General features: G+C 42.7%; 1 protein-coding gene across 3 annotated transcripts; it reads right to left on the reverse strand.

Moving 5' to 3' along the window:
• Window positions 1-681: 681 nt before the first annotated feature.
• Window positions 682-14,477, reverse strand: LOC110488494 (E3 ubiquitin-protein transferase MAEA). Of its 3 annotated transcripts, none has more exons than XM_036942660.1 (10): window positions 14,324-14,477; window positions 14,013-14,127; window positions 12,717-12,899; window positions 12,197-12,400; window positions 11,882-12,004; window positions 11,721-11,797; window positions 11,499-11,607; window positions 7,877-8,010; window positions 2,102-2,297; window positions 682-1,997 (listed from the first exon to the last, which is right to left on the reverse strand). In XM_036942660.1, the coding sequence occupies exons 2-10, from the start codon at window positions 14,079-14,081 to the stop codon at window positions 1,902-1,904; spliced, it is 1,191 nt and encodes a 396-aa protein (XP_036798555.1). In that variant the 5' UTR covers window positions 14,082-14,127; window positions 14,324-14,477; the 3' UTR covers window positions 682-1,901. The 3 variants fall into 3 exon arrangements, with proteins under 3 accessions (XP_036798555.1, XP_036798556.1, XP_036798557.1); XM_036942661.1 differs by having other exon boundaries at window positions 14,274-14,428; XM_036942662.1 differs by having other exon boundaries at window positions 14,013-14,131; window positions 14,324-14,424.
• Window positions 14,478-14,747: the final 270 nt, after the last annotated feature.

Here is a 14,747-nt window from a genome sequence, read left to right on the forward strand (position 1 = left end):
GGTGGATTCCAGGCGAACTCTACCTGCCCCAATGCATAGTGCCAACTGTAAAGTTTGGAAGAGGAATAATGGTCTAGGGCTGTTTTTCAAGGTTCGGGCAAGCCCCCTTATTTCCAGTGAAGGGAAATCTTAATCACAATGACATTCTAGACAATGCGCTTCCAACTTGTTGTAACAGTTTGGGGAATGCCCTTTCCTGTTTCAGCATGACAATGCCCCTGTGCACAAAGCGAGGCCCATACAGAAATGGTTTGTCGAGATCAGTGTGGAAGAACTTGACTGGCTTGCACAGAGCCCTGACCTCAACCACATTGAACATCTTTGGGCTGAATTGGAATGCCGACTGCGAGCCAGGCCTAATCACCCAACATCAATGCCTGGCCTAATGGAAGCAAGTCCCCACAGCAATGTTCCAACATTTGGTTCTAGGAAAAGCCTTCCCAGAAGAGTGGAGGCTGTTATAGCAGAAAAAGGGAGAACAAACTCCATATTAATGCCCATGATTTTGGAATGATATATTCAAAGAGCAGTTGTCCACATACTTTTGGTCATGTGTATGTTGCCAATTGCCATTGATTTTAATCTGGGTATGCATAACTCACTGTCATATTCAATATGATAAAGCAGCACTTTAACTTCTATGGAGATGTTGGGTGGATAGAAAGAAAGACAGGACCCAAATGTAGTAAAACAATTTTATCATCAATAATTAATCTATCCTACCAATATAAACATGCATCATCAGTTTCTAAAGCCTCTCTACAATAACAATACTAAACAGTTCAGAAGCAACCAACCAAGATGGGAAGAAAAAAGGTGGGAGGGATGGTAGGTACTGAAACATATGTTAAGGTGACCCTTGCTCATTTCAAGGAACTCCTTGGACCAACTATAGCCCCTTGAGAAATCTGCAGCAATTTGTGTTAGTCATACAAAATGTCTTAAAATCAGCAATAGATAATACAAAATGAAGAGCAAAAAATATAATCAAAATTCTCTTTAATTACAATGCAATGTTCATCGTTGAAAGATATGTATGAAATTAAGTCAATCAGTATTTTGACTATGTCAGAGTTGTTTTAACTAAATATCAAAAGTACACTGATGAATTAACCCATCCTTCTGAAAAAAAAGTATTTTGTAAGTTACACCATTCATCAAGGTCCACTTCAGGTGGTGAGCAGACCTGGCATGTTCCCATGTAGACACAAATCCACAATGATACTCAAAAGTGTAGTAGAGTTTACATTAGGTCTGTGTACAAGGTTGCCATACCATATTTCAAGCAACAACAGTGAGACTGTTCAAGCCTGACCAGTGGAAGGTCTAGGATGAGTTTTCTTAAAATGTTTCCTATAACATTTTGAAAGACCTGAATCTGCACACAAATGCTCAATACGCTAGTATTTACATTATCAAGTGTATCGTCCCAGATCTGCAATCACAGATTTCACAGTGGGGGACAAACACAATATTACCAATTTTAAGGTGTTTCTATTTATCCCTCACGGCTACACAGAAATGATGTAAATTGTGCGCATCATGAAATTAGTGCCATCATGTAGCAAACACCAAGGTGATCAGCCTGTGGTTCTGATTGAAGTAAGTCTGATTTATCTAAGGTAAAACGGCAAAAGATAAGCTCTTATCATATTGGAGCAACACCGAGTTATAATGATGCACACTGCTGGTTGGACTGCAAGTTAAATAAAAGTCAGAACATCAACACTTTAAATATAAGTCTGTTAATTAGTCCAGTTTCACAAATCTACCCAAGGTGATTTTGGCCCTGCTCTCCATAGTGGGAGGCAGGTTTGGCTGAGTCACATGGGGGCTGGAGGCTCTGCTGTGGGATCCACTGCAGAGGTGTATGCATCACATGAGATCCAGTATCCACCCCATCACATGATGTACACCTTCTCAGCCTGAGAGAAGTTGAAGACTTCTTTGGTTCTGGGGCAGATCACCTTGTCATCTTGGCGAATGGATAGAAGAGACTAGAAAAGGAAGGACAAATTATTAATATCAATAATAAATGAAAACAATGAATAATATTCCATTGCCATTGTAAATAAAACATGTGTGGGATGTCGAGACTCACATTGTATCCATACACATAGCCGTTGGGCAGCATCATGGGTGGGTTGTTCTCGTTCATCACCTCCCCAGAGATTTTGCACACCAGACGGGAGTTGGCACAGTGTGCCATGGGCAGGGGCTGTGCCAGTTTGTTCAGGGACTTGCTACACACAGGGCAGTCAGGGTTTATGGAGGTGCTATCTTCCTTATAGCACTGACTGGGAGCAGAAAGGTTAAGGGATGAAATTTGATAATTTTGCTTCCATTCCATTACTTCACAGCTGGAGGTCTGTGGCAGAACACATTGAGCCACATTTTTAAGACTTATGTACCCTGATGTGCGGTTTTGGATAAGGTCTGCCATCACAACCAAAAGGAGACAGAAAGCACATCAGCAAAAAAAGCAGACGACAAACCACTGCTCCCAAGTGGCGCAGCGGTCTAAGGCACTGCATCTCAGTGCTTGAGGCCACTACAGACACCCTGATTCGAATCCAGGCTCTATCACAACCGGCCGCGATTGGGAGTCCCATAGGGCAGAGCACAATTGGCCCAGCGTCGTCCAGGTTTGGCCGGTGTAGGCCGTCATTCTAAATAAGAATTTGTTCTTACCTTTTGTGACTACGGGGTATTTTCATTTTTGGAAAAAAAACTTTCCCGTAGTAAACAGGATTATTTGTCAGGACAAGATGCTAGAATATGCAGTTTACAGTTTAGGATACAGTTTAGGATACAGTTTAGGATAGAAAACACTCTAAAGTTTCCAAAACTGTAAAAATATTGTCTGTGAGTATAACAGAACTGATGTTGCAGGCGAAAGCCTGAGAAAAATCAAATCCGGAAGTGCCTCATGTTTTGAAAGCGCTGCGTTCCAATGTGTCCCTATTGAGCAGTGACTGGGCTATCAACCAGATTACTATTTCTCCGTATTCCCGAAGGTGTCTACAGCATTGTGACCTAGTTTTACGCATTGATGTTGAAGAATACCCGTAGGCAGCAACATTGCGCAAGTGGTCACCTGATGCTCCCAGAGAGATTCTCGTGTAAAATACAGAGGTAGCCATTACTCCAATCGGTCCTACTGAAAAACTAATTGTCCCGATGGATATATTATCGAACAGATATTTGAAAAACACCTTGAGGATTGATTATAAACAACGTTTGCCATGTTTCTGTCGATATTATGGAGCTAATTTGGAATATTTTTCGCCTGTTTTCGTGACTGCAATTTCCGGCCGATTTCTCAGCCAAACGTGAAGAACAAATAGAGCTATTTCGCCTACAAAAATAATATTTTTGGAAAAAAGGAACATTTGCTATCTAACTGGGAGTCTCGTGAGTGAAAACATCCGAAGCTCATCAAAGGTAAACAATTTAATTTGATTGCTTTTCTGATTTCCGTGACCAAGTTACCTGCTGCTAGCTGGACAAAATGCTATGCTAGGCTATCGATAAACTTACACAAATGCTTGTCTAGCTTTGGCTGTAAAGCATATTTAGAAAATCTGAGATGACAGGGTGATTAACAAAAGGCTAAGCTGTGTCTCAATATCTTTCACTTGTGATTTTCATGAATAGGAATATTTTCTAGTAATATTTATGTCTGTTGCGTTATGCTAACTAGTGTCAGATGATGACAACGGTCCCGTTCACGGGATGGGGTGTCACTAGAGGTTAACTGCATTACCTAGTCAAATAAATAACTTGTGGACTTGTTTACGTGCTGCTGTGCGTTTTGTTGCTAGCGTCACTTTGCTACCTGCCAACTTGACGGTTTTTACAGTTTAATTACCGTTTTAAAATGATTATTTTTTTCCCCTCGCTTGAGGGGAAAACTTTTTCACCCCGGACGCTTTATCTGGACATGGTTCTACAGGACCTCCACCAGCCGAAACTAAGTAGTAATATTAACATTATGCCTTCTAATTGCAGTTGCTGTACTCATAATATACAGGAACAATCGCCTTATGGTGAGGACAGCCGTGCTGCAAGCCCAGCTTCAGACGCAATCGTTAGGCAAGGGTAATTTAAGTGTAGGAAAGGATGAAACAGCGTCTGAGCCACAAATAAGTACAGATAGTAGTATAAATCCCCTCGCACAGTCCCCCGCAACCGGACAATTTTCTCATGGCTTCTGGAAGGAAATGTTGTAGGAATGCTCAACCGGTGTCGCTCATTCAACCGACAGAAACTTTCAACCGGTTCTCCCCATTAAGCAACAAGTCGGAGTCAGAGGCTGAGCCTTCTCTGCTCTCTCTTCCACCCGTTATGGGGTCTGAGATGCCGAAGCCTCCCAGCATTAGCTCTGACAAATTGAAAACCCTAGTCATTGGCAACTCCATTACCCGCAGTATTAGACTTTTAAAAAATCATCCAGCGATCATACACTGTTTACCAGGGGGGCAGGGCTACTGACGTTAAGGCTAATCTGAAGATGGTGCTGGCTAAAGCTAAAATTGGCGAGTGTAGAGGGATATTGTTATCCACGTCAGCACCAACGATGTTAGGATGAAACAGTCAGAGGTCACCAAGCACAACATAGCCAGCCTCAGCACGTAAATCAGCTAGAAAGATGTCGGCATCAAGTAATTGTCTCTGGCCCCATCCCACAAGATAGAATTTGTAGATAATTGGCCCTCTTTGTGGGACTCACCCACAAACAGGACCAAGCCTGGCCTGCTGAGGAGTGACAGACTCCATCCTAGCTGGAGGGGTGCTCTCATCTTATCTATGAAAATAGACAGGGCTCCAACTCCTCTAGCTGATAGACAGCCTGCCAGCTTAGTGGATTCTGCCACTAGCAGTCAGTGTAGTCAGCTCAGCTATCTCCATTGAGACCGTGTCCGTGCCTCGATCTAGGTTGGGCAAAACTAAACATGGCGGTGATCGCTTTAGCAATCTCACTGGAATAAAGACCTCCTCCATTCCTGTCATTATTGAAAGAGATTGTGATACCTCACATCTCAAAATAGGGCTACTTAATGTTAGATCCCACACTTCCAAGGCAGTTATAGTCAATGAAATAATCACTGATCATAATCTTAATCATGATTGGCCTGACTGAAACATGGCTTAAGCATGATGAATTTACTGTGATAAATGAGGACTCTCCTCCTGGCTCCTCACTAGTGACCATATCCCCCACGCATCCCGCAAAGGCGAAGGTGTTGCTAACATTTACGATACCAAATTTCAATTTACAAAAAAAAAAACTGTTTTCGTCTTTTGATCTTCTAGTCATGAAATCTATGCAGCCTACTCAATCACTTTTTATAGCTACTGTTTACAGGCCTCCTGGACCATATACAGCGTTCCTCACTGAGTTCCCTGAATTCCTATAGGACTTTGTAGTCATGGCAGATAATATTCACATTTTTGGAGACTTTAATATTCACATGTCAAAGTCCACAGACCCACTCCAAAAGGCTTTCGGAGACATCATCAACTGGGTGGGTTTTGTTCAAAATGTCTCCGGACCTACTCAGCGCCACAGTCATACTCTAGATCGTGTTTTGTCCCGTGGAATAAATAGTGGATCTTAATGTTTTTCCTCGTAATCCTGGACTATCGGACCACCATTTTATTACGTTTGCAATCGCAACAAATAATCTGCTCAGACCCCAACCAAGGCTCATCAAAAGCTGTGTTATAAATTCTCTGACAACCCAAAGATTCCTAGATGCCCTTCCAGACTCCCTACCCAAGGACGTCAGAATACAACAATCAGTTAACCACCTAACTGAGGAATTTAATTTAACCTTGAGTATTACTCTAGATGCAGTCGCACCTCTAAAAACAAAAAACATTTGAACCTAGCTCCCTGGTATACCAAAAATTCCCGAACCCTGAAGCCAGCTTCCAGAAATTTGGAAAGGAAATGGCGCTACACCAAACTGGAAATCTTTCCGATTCGCTTGGAAAGACAGTACTGTGCAGTATCGAAGAGCCCTCACTGCTGCTCGATCATCCTATTTTTCCAACTTAATTGAGGAGAATAAGAACAATCCTACATTTCTTATTGATACTGTTGCAAAGCTAACTAAAACACAGCATTCCCCAGGAGAGGATGGCTTTCACTTCAGCAGTGATAAATTCATGAACTTCTTTGATGAAAAGATCAAATTACAGACTCCTCTTTAAATCTGCGTATTTCTCCAAAGCTCAGTTGTCCTGAGTCTGCACAACACTGCCAGGACCTAGGATCAAGGGAGACACTCAAGGTTTTTAATACTATATCTCTTGACACATTGATGAAAATAGTAATGGCCTCTACACCTTCAAGGTGCATACTGGAACCTATTCCAACTAAACCAATGAAAGAGCTGCTTCCTGTGCTTGTCCCTCCTATGTTGAACATAATAAACGTCTCTCTATCCACCGGATGTGTACCAAACTCACTAAAAGTGGCAGTAATAAAGCCTCTCCTGAAAAAGCCAAACCTTGACCCAGAAAATATAAAAAACTATTATCCTATATCAAATCTGCCATTCCTCTCAAAACATTTTGAAAAAGCTGTTGCGCAGCAACTCACTGCCTTCCTGAAGACAAACAATGTATACGAAACGCTTCGGTATACGAAACGCTTCGTTTTAGACCCCATCATAGCACTGAGACTGCACTCGTGAAGGTGGTAAATTAACCTTTAATGGCGTCAGACCAAGGCTCTGCATCTGTCCCCGTGCTCCTAGACCTTAGTGCTGCTTTAGATACCATCAATCACCACATTCTTTTGAAGAGATTGGAAACTCAAATTTGTAAATTTCACTTGAGTGGGTTGAGTCTGACATGATCTTCCTGTTCGAGTTGTCGCCCCCCTTGGCTTCGTACCGTGGGGGAGATCTTCGTGGGCTATACTCTGCCTTGTCTCAGGGTAGTAAGTTGGTGGTTGAAGATATCCCTCCAGTGGTGTGGGGGCTGTTCTTTGGCAAGGTGGTTGGGGATATATCCTGCCTGGTTGGCCCTGTCCGGGGGTAGAGTCGGACGGGGCCATAGTGTCTCCCGACCCCTCCCGTCTCAGCCTCCAGTAATTATGCTGCAATAGTTTGTGTCGGGGGGGGGGCTAGGGTCAGTCTGTTATATCTGGAGTATTTCTCCTGTCTTATCCAGTGTCCTGTGTGAATTTAAGTATGCTCCCTCTAATTCTCTCGCTCTCTCTTTCTCTCCTCAGAGGCCATGAGCCCTAGGACCATGCCTCAGGACTACCTGGCCTGATGACTCCTTGCTGTCCCCAGTCCACCTGGTCGTGCTGCTGCTCCAGTTTCAACTGTTCTGCCTGCGGCTATGGAACCCTGACCTGTTCACCGGACGTGCTACCTTGTCCCGGACCTGCTGTTTTCAACTCTCTACCACACCTGCTGTCTCTAACTCTGAATGTTCGAATGAAAAGCCAACTGCCATTTACTCCTGAGCTGCTGACATGTTGCACCCTCTACAACCACTGATTATTATTATTTGACCCTGCTGGCCATCTATGAATGTTTGAACATCTTGGCCATGTACAATTATAATCTCCACCCAGCACAGCCAGAAGAGGACTGGCCACCCCTCAGAGCCTGGTTCCTTTCTAGGTTTCTTCCTAGGTTCCTGCCTTTCTAGGGAGTTTTTCCTAGCCACCGTGCTTCTACATCTGCATCGTTGCTGTTTAGGGTTTTAGGCTGGGTTTCTGTATAGCACTTTGACATTGGCTGATGTAAAAAGAGCTTCATAAATACATTTTATTGATTGATTAAATAAAAAATGATGTTCCTACGAGGAATAGCAAAACTAAGGAGCACAGAGTGGTGACCAGAAAGGATACGGAGTTTTGATAGCAGACAAGCCGGCCTGGAGTGTGATGGTAAACACAGAGTTGTTGCCCAGCTGATGTAATCTGTAGTTGTCGTATCTGAACTGTTGTATCAGCATTTTCCAGCGGGCTGGATCCAGGAGATCCTGTGAGGGTTGATTGACAAAGAGATAATCAGACCCTTTTTTTTTTATTCCACCTTTATTTAACCAGGTAGGCAAGTTGAGAACAAGTTCTCATTCACAACTGCGACCTGGCCAAGATAAAGCAAAGCAGTGCGACAAAAACAACAAAGTTTCACATAAACGTACAGTCAATAACCCAATAGAAAAATCTATGTACAGTGTGTGCAAATGTAGAAGATTAGGGATGTAAAGGCAATAAATAAGCCATAGTGGTGAAGTAATTACAATTTAGCATTAACACTGGAGTGATAGATGAGCAGATACTGTGCAAGTAGAGATGCTGGGGTACAAAAGTGCAACAAGATAAATAAGAATATGGGGATGCAGTAGTTCGGTGTGCTATTTACAGATAGGCTGTGTACAGGTACAGTGATCAGTAAGCTGTTCTGACAGCTGATGCTTAAAGTTAGAGAGGGAGATATGTCTCCAGCTTCAGTGATTTTTGCAATTCGTTCCAGTCATTGGCAGCAGAGAACTGGAAAGAAAGGTGTTGGCCTTGGGGATGACCAGTGAAATATACCTGCTGGAGCGCGTGCTACAGGTGTCTGTTGCTATGGTGACCAGTGAGCTGAGATATGGTGGGGCTTTACCTAGCAAAGACTTATAGATGACCTGGAGCCAGTGGGTTTGGCGATAAATATGTAGCGAGGGCCAGCCAACGAGAGCATACAGGTCGCAGGTGCTGGGTAGTATATGGGGCTTTGGTGACAAAATGGATGGCACTGTGATAGACTACATCCTGTTTGATGACTATAGTGTTGGAGGCTATTTTGTAAATGACATCAAAGTTAATCAGGATCGGTAGGATAGTCAGTTTTACGAGGGTATGATTGGCAGCATGAGTGAAGGGGGCTTTGTTGCAGAATAGGATGGCAATTCTAGATTTAATTGTTGATTGCAGATGCTTAATGCGAGTCTGGAATGAGAGTTTACAGTCTAACCAGACACCTAGGTATTTCTAGTTGTCCACATATTCTAAGTCAGAACGTTGCAGAGTAGTGATGCTCGTCGGGCAGCAATCGGTTGAAGAGCATGCATTTAGTTTTACTAGCGTTTAAAAGCAGTTGGAGGCCACGGAAGGAATGTTGTATGGCATTGAAGCTAGTTTGGAGGTTTATTAACAGTGTCCAAAGAAGGGCCAGATGTATACAGATCATAGGTCTACAGTATTTTGACATGCACAAAGTAGGGATTTAACGATTCACAGATACGGATCGGTCCCGATCCAAATTAAGCATGCATCGGTAAGAAAACCAACTCTTTTTTTCTGTCTTATTACAAAAATAACTTGAATCTTTTCTGACTGAATTTATGCATTCTCTCCTTCAGCCTATCAAACTTTTATTCATGTAACTGCGCATGACATTGACCCACAACTCAGATAACTGTGCTCACAGTGCGGGAGACGCAGCACCTTCAGATGTTTGTAAATTGAATTTCGCAATATTAAGTCATAGGCTTTATTAATTGAGGGACAACTAATGTATTTTCCTGGGTCAGTATGGGGATGAGGTAGGTAGGTAGATTTTGGAGCATGCTCGGTTCCAACCCAACCACTTGTTTGAAAAAGTGGAGTAGGGTTCACAATAAGTTCAAGGCAAAGAAACAAGGATCGCAGTGGAGATGCTGCCTGCTTGTTTGGCACGTGAAGCATGTGAAGACTGAAAGCAAAATGCAGTCTTCACAAAAGAATGAGCTAGGTTGTATTTTCTATTGTAGTCGACAAGTAGAGTTGCCATGTTTTGCTAACAAAAGCTAGTGTCAGCTACTTAGCTGGCTAGTGGCTAGCTAGCCTAGCAGCAGAAAAAACAAGCCAACTAACTAAAGATCTTTTTATAACTTTAACAAATATAATTTTATCTGAGAAAGAAAGAAAATCATAAGCTTGTTCAAAGTACTTTGGTTCACAGTGCACACAAATAACTGAGTCTATGCATCCATCAAGGGGTGTGTATGTGAGAAGATCAAAGATCTTTTATGCATCATTGATGGTCTTGGGTTGAGTTGTCCTCTCCTAACCATGTCTTCCTGCTATGGAAGAGCTTCCCACTTGTTTAACTTGCAAGCCTGTCACACTGGCTCTTGGAGATGGTTGTGTCAGGGGACAACCCTCTTCCACTCTCCAGGTTGGTAGTTGCCAGAAGGGAGGGGGTGTCAACAAAAAAGGGAGCCACAATTCTTGCGTTTGGCTCATGAGCTTAATCTGTGGAGGACAGGTAGTTCAGGAGGGCAACACAAGCCCTTAGCGTTTTCAGGGATAAACCCGATTAGGTGACCAAGAATCTTCATCCTTGCAGCCATGATCTCGCACGCATTATCTGACTCTCCGACAGAGTGGCGATAGTTCCAGGTACCCTCAAGTTCATTGAGACGGACACCTGTGAGTGAGTGGTAACAAGAGAATATATGTCAGATATAATATACATATGGTAAACAAAAACACCACCCCATTTTCCAGAAACCATACTCCAAACGCCTTGATAAAAATGGCATTTCTCATATAGAGGTGAATACAAGTAATCGTTAACAAGGGAAATTAGAAACAGAAAAAGTGAAACTGTCTCCAACATGCCTTTATCAACATACCTGAATAAGGGCGCATGCAGTTCTCATGTAGGGGGAAGCTATCTCCCAGGAAAACACAAGGACTTGGCGTTGTGGTACCTGGCAGGATAGCTTGCAGTGGAAAAATCGAGGGTCTTCTGCAGCAGTTTGGACCCAAATTAACTCTTGAAACACTCACCATACTTCTCTCGGCCATATATCCCTACGTCCACAATTGTGAACATGTAGCGAGCATCTTCTCAGTCTCCGTATCTCGCCTGTCATGTGTTGCTTGGTACAGAAAATCTAGATCCCGGGGAATTTGCACAACTCCAGTCAATTGTCTCTCTGTGTACTCTTATTCTCCAGCACGTGTCTTCCTTGTTTGGCTGTAGATGGCTATTACCAGCTCATCTCCCTCTACTGTACCGGGGTAATAATGCCGCTTTTCCTCCTCTTTCTTTTCATACGAACGTCCTTTTAGAGAGCACGCGAGCACACTAGTTGCGCCCCCCCACCCCCCCAATCTGATAGTGGTAGATGCTCAATCTGCTCTATGGCTCAGCTCACACACTACATCATGCTCACACACACACACAGCTCAGAGAAGTCAGCTCAGTCAGACCCAGCTCAGCTCCTGAGCATAACATATTAATTTAGTGTGAAAAATGAATGTGTTCATGCAACAATTGTTAGTGCAATATTTTCAAATTAAAAGTAGAACTCCTATATCGGAGTCCATGTATCTAGATGCGTATCGAATTGTGCTTGCAAGGAAGGGGGATACCTAGTCAGTTGTACAACTGAATGCATTCAACTGAAATCTGTCTTCCGCATTTAACCCAACCCTACAAAGGAGGCATATGCGAGTGCATACACACTAGAGATCACTACTATGGTATTACCTTATAAGGGGAGATATGGGTGTCTGAGGGGAACGCCAGCATGCCCATAACCTGCCGCACTTCGTCCAGCTGACCCCCCTCCGCTTGGCTGAAGTGCTTCCGCGCATGTCTGTGAGAAACATGGTTCATGATTGTTCTCATTTCAACTATGAATATATGTTTCAACATTAACTTGAATATTTTAATATAGGATGTGCTATGGCAGTTTAAACGGATTCCTACCTGACAGCGTCCATGCGCTTGTTCTGTCGAATGAGCTCGATAAACTCCTGGATTCGCAGGCTAAACTCCAAGCAGCTCTGGAAGGAAAAGCATCAATGAGTTCATATATAACGTAATGTATGAGACACTGCCATTGTGATCTACTAACAGACATGGCTCACCTTCATCTTGCGGAGGCGTGACTTGTTGTCATGGCACCAGGCCAAACAGGTGGCTGTTTCCTGTCGCTCCAGTGACTCCTCCACCTCTTTGGCTGTGAGGAACATCTCAATGTTGACCAGATCCTGGAGAACAGGGGGAAAGCGGGGTTATGTCAAATAGAGACAGCACACGTAGTTCTCTAAGCAATTGAAATACTAGGAGCTCTACAAGCAATTTGAGATACCACAGAAGTCGCTTTCTGTAAGGAATAAGGAACTCGATTGTAGCATCCATGTATATAAGATGACATGTTGACAGAAAGAAGTGGGATGCACCTCAATGCCACTTTGCCGTGCCAGTTTGACCGCTGTGTTGTAATAGCCACACCGCAGCAAGTGTTCTACCATCATGCGGTCCATTCGTTTCTTCTTCCAGACGTTGACGCCTGCTGGTTGGTCGCTGCTGTGTTCCTTCAGGTGTTCAATCCTCCGCTTACACAGCTTAGCACTCTCATCCTCAGCCTGGATGGACTCAGCAGCCTACACAACATCCACCATTTAGATTTTGTATACTTACAACAACATGCACTCTCTCTTTGTATTGTATTTTACTGCTATATTTTTCTACTAAGTTTCATGATGATGAATCATTGTTCTGTCTTGGAAATCGCTCAATAAAAATACAATATTTGACAAGTGTTTGGATTTGAAAACATGTAAAGGTGGCTTATTTTCAGAAATTCTCCCTGAAATAGCAGTAGCTAAGCTATCTGGGGTTGGAGGAGGAATACCATTTAAAAAAATGCACAGCAATATTCCAATGCTAATTGTTCTGAGAACAACTGGGTGAACCTACCTTTCTCTTCAGGGCACTGAGCTTCTCCACCACCCCATCCAGAAGGGACACCACAGAATCCACCACTGGGAAACTGCTGAGGGTCTTCTCCAGCTCTGCCACCACCATGGTTACGTGACTCGTCTCCCGGTCAATGTTCTTCTGTGCAGCTCTGAAGCGCTTGTTCAGAGTTTCATATGGTACCTGTACAAATTAACAATGCAAGACCTAAGAGGCTTCAGTAGTACATTCTGACTATCTAATAATCATTCTTTGGCTGAAGTTTCCAATTATTTGACACATAACTTGTTGAGAACATATCCACCAATATATGACACTTTCCAACCAATCACTAAGGCATCAACACAGAACAGCAATCTTACATAACCGTCTAATTATGCTAACATAACTACTAAAATGGCATACAACTACTCTTGCAACCCTTAATGAATTAAATAACTATTCTGGTAAAATGGCCACTAACAAAGCAAAACATTAGCCGTATATGGCAGCAGCCACAGACCAACAGTGTCGCAGTGTGATATGGCTGCAGACTGAATCTTCTCAGCCATATTGAGGAGTACCTTGAGGACATAGCTCGATAGGGAAAAAGCGCTATCTAGCTAGCGCAATTTTGCTATAGCTACTAGTCACGTACAGAGCATAATTATACAGCTCCAAACGATCAACTGACTAGTATGCATCATGTTGCTTTGGATTTACTAGAGAGCTAACTACCTCGCAGCTGGTGACGACTCTTCATGCCATGTTGATTTCACAAGCGATGGTGAATTTGGAAACAAACGTGAATAGCTAACGTTACATGTCTCTATTAGCTAGTTATCTAACTAACGTAGTTAAATAAATGTAAACTAGAAAATAGTTAGCTATGAATAGGTGGCTTCCCACGCCACAGAAGAATATCGACGGAGAACCAGCGAACGTTAGTTAAAGTTTGCTAGTTAGCCTAGCTAGGTATCAACATAGCTGATTAAACTGGCTGGCTAGCAAAAGTAATGCCTACGAAATTATCTGTTTAGATAACAAAGTTAGTAAATAGTCAATTATCGAGACGATTGGAGGTTATCAACTAATAGCTTGATGTGGTGTATCTGACCACACCATCAAATCTGTTCGCATTAATCTTCACCATCTGACATCAGCCGTTGTTTAACAAACTTGCCCCCAGGCGTCGCTAGCTAACGTTAGCTAGTCATCCAAATAATCGAAATTAGTGCCTAGTTTGACAAATCTGAGGCTTGTGCCTGCATCATAATCGGTTCGTCTCGATATTCGTTCAAATAAGCAATTTCAAACCTTCAAAGTGGGATATTCTTGAACCTTCAGAGCCATGGAGAGTTGGGCAGCTGTCTCTTGCACCGCCATCTTCGTTTGTGAATTTCTCCAGATACTTTTTCATTGAGCCAGATAGCTGCCAAAAGGTTGAACGCACGATACGTTAGGATCGTAAGAAAATCCACACGTAAATTATTAAGATTGTAAGAAAAGCCATGCATGGAACGTAAACGTGAAATTTCATCTGAACATACAAACACCATGTTACGATTATGGACTAACATTTTGGACTTGAACAAATCTTGTCTTGCAATTCTGACCTACAAAAATACCTTTCAGAGTTTTGGCAGTTTCATCTCAACAATACAAAAAAACGTACACCAAAACAGCTTGTGAGGAGTGCTATGCAAACAAGCATAACGCAGCATAAAAAACGGAAGCCAGGGAAACCGGAAAGAGATATCTTGGACGTTTTCAAGTTAAAAGTCTCCATTCTCTATTACTCGTCAGTTGAGTTTACTTCACATTTAGGTAGATCGTGTAATGGATTTGTTTGCCAGTTTAAGTCTAGATAGCACTAGGCTGTATTATGCCTAAAACAGTGACGTTTCAGTCATTTAGATGTATCACTATAGCATGGGCATATGTCTGGGTGATGTGTACATCCCCATGCATGCACCTTATCAAAACATGACTATCAATATTGCACCATCCCATTCTCTACGATTTGTCTGCAATCATAACCAGTAGTATCTA

Source organism: Oncorhynchus mykiss, chromosome 14 (genome assembly GCF_013265735.2).
Source record: "Oncorhynchus mykiss isolate Arlee chromosome 14, USDA_OmykA_1.1, whole genome shotgun sequence".
In the NCBI taxonomy this organism is placed as follows: Eukaryota; Metazoa; Chordata; class Actinopteri; order Salmoniformes; family Salmonidae; genus Oncorhynchus; species Oncorhynchus mykiss.

Excerpts from the sequence above, each read along its gene's own strand:
- LOC110488494 (XM_036942660.1), bottom strand. The coding sequence starts at position 14,081 with ATGGCGGTGCAAGAGACAGCTGCCCAACTCTCCATGGCTCTGAAGGTT. Across the intron at positions 11,608-11,720 it reads AAGCGCATGGACGCTGTCAG|ACATGCGCGGAAGCACTTCA; the intron begins GTAGGAATCCGT and ends TGTTTCTCACAG. Across the intron at positions 1,998-2,101 it reads GCTATGTGTATGGATACAAT|TCTCTTCTATCCATTCGCCA; the intron begins GTGAGTCTCGAC and ends TTCCTTTTCTAG.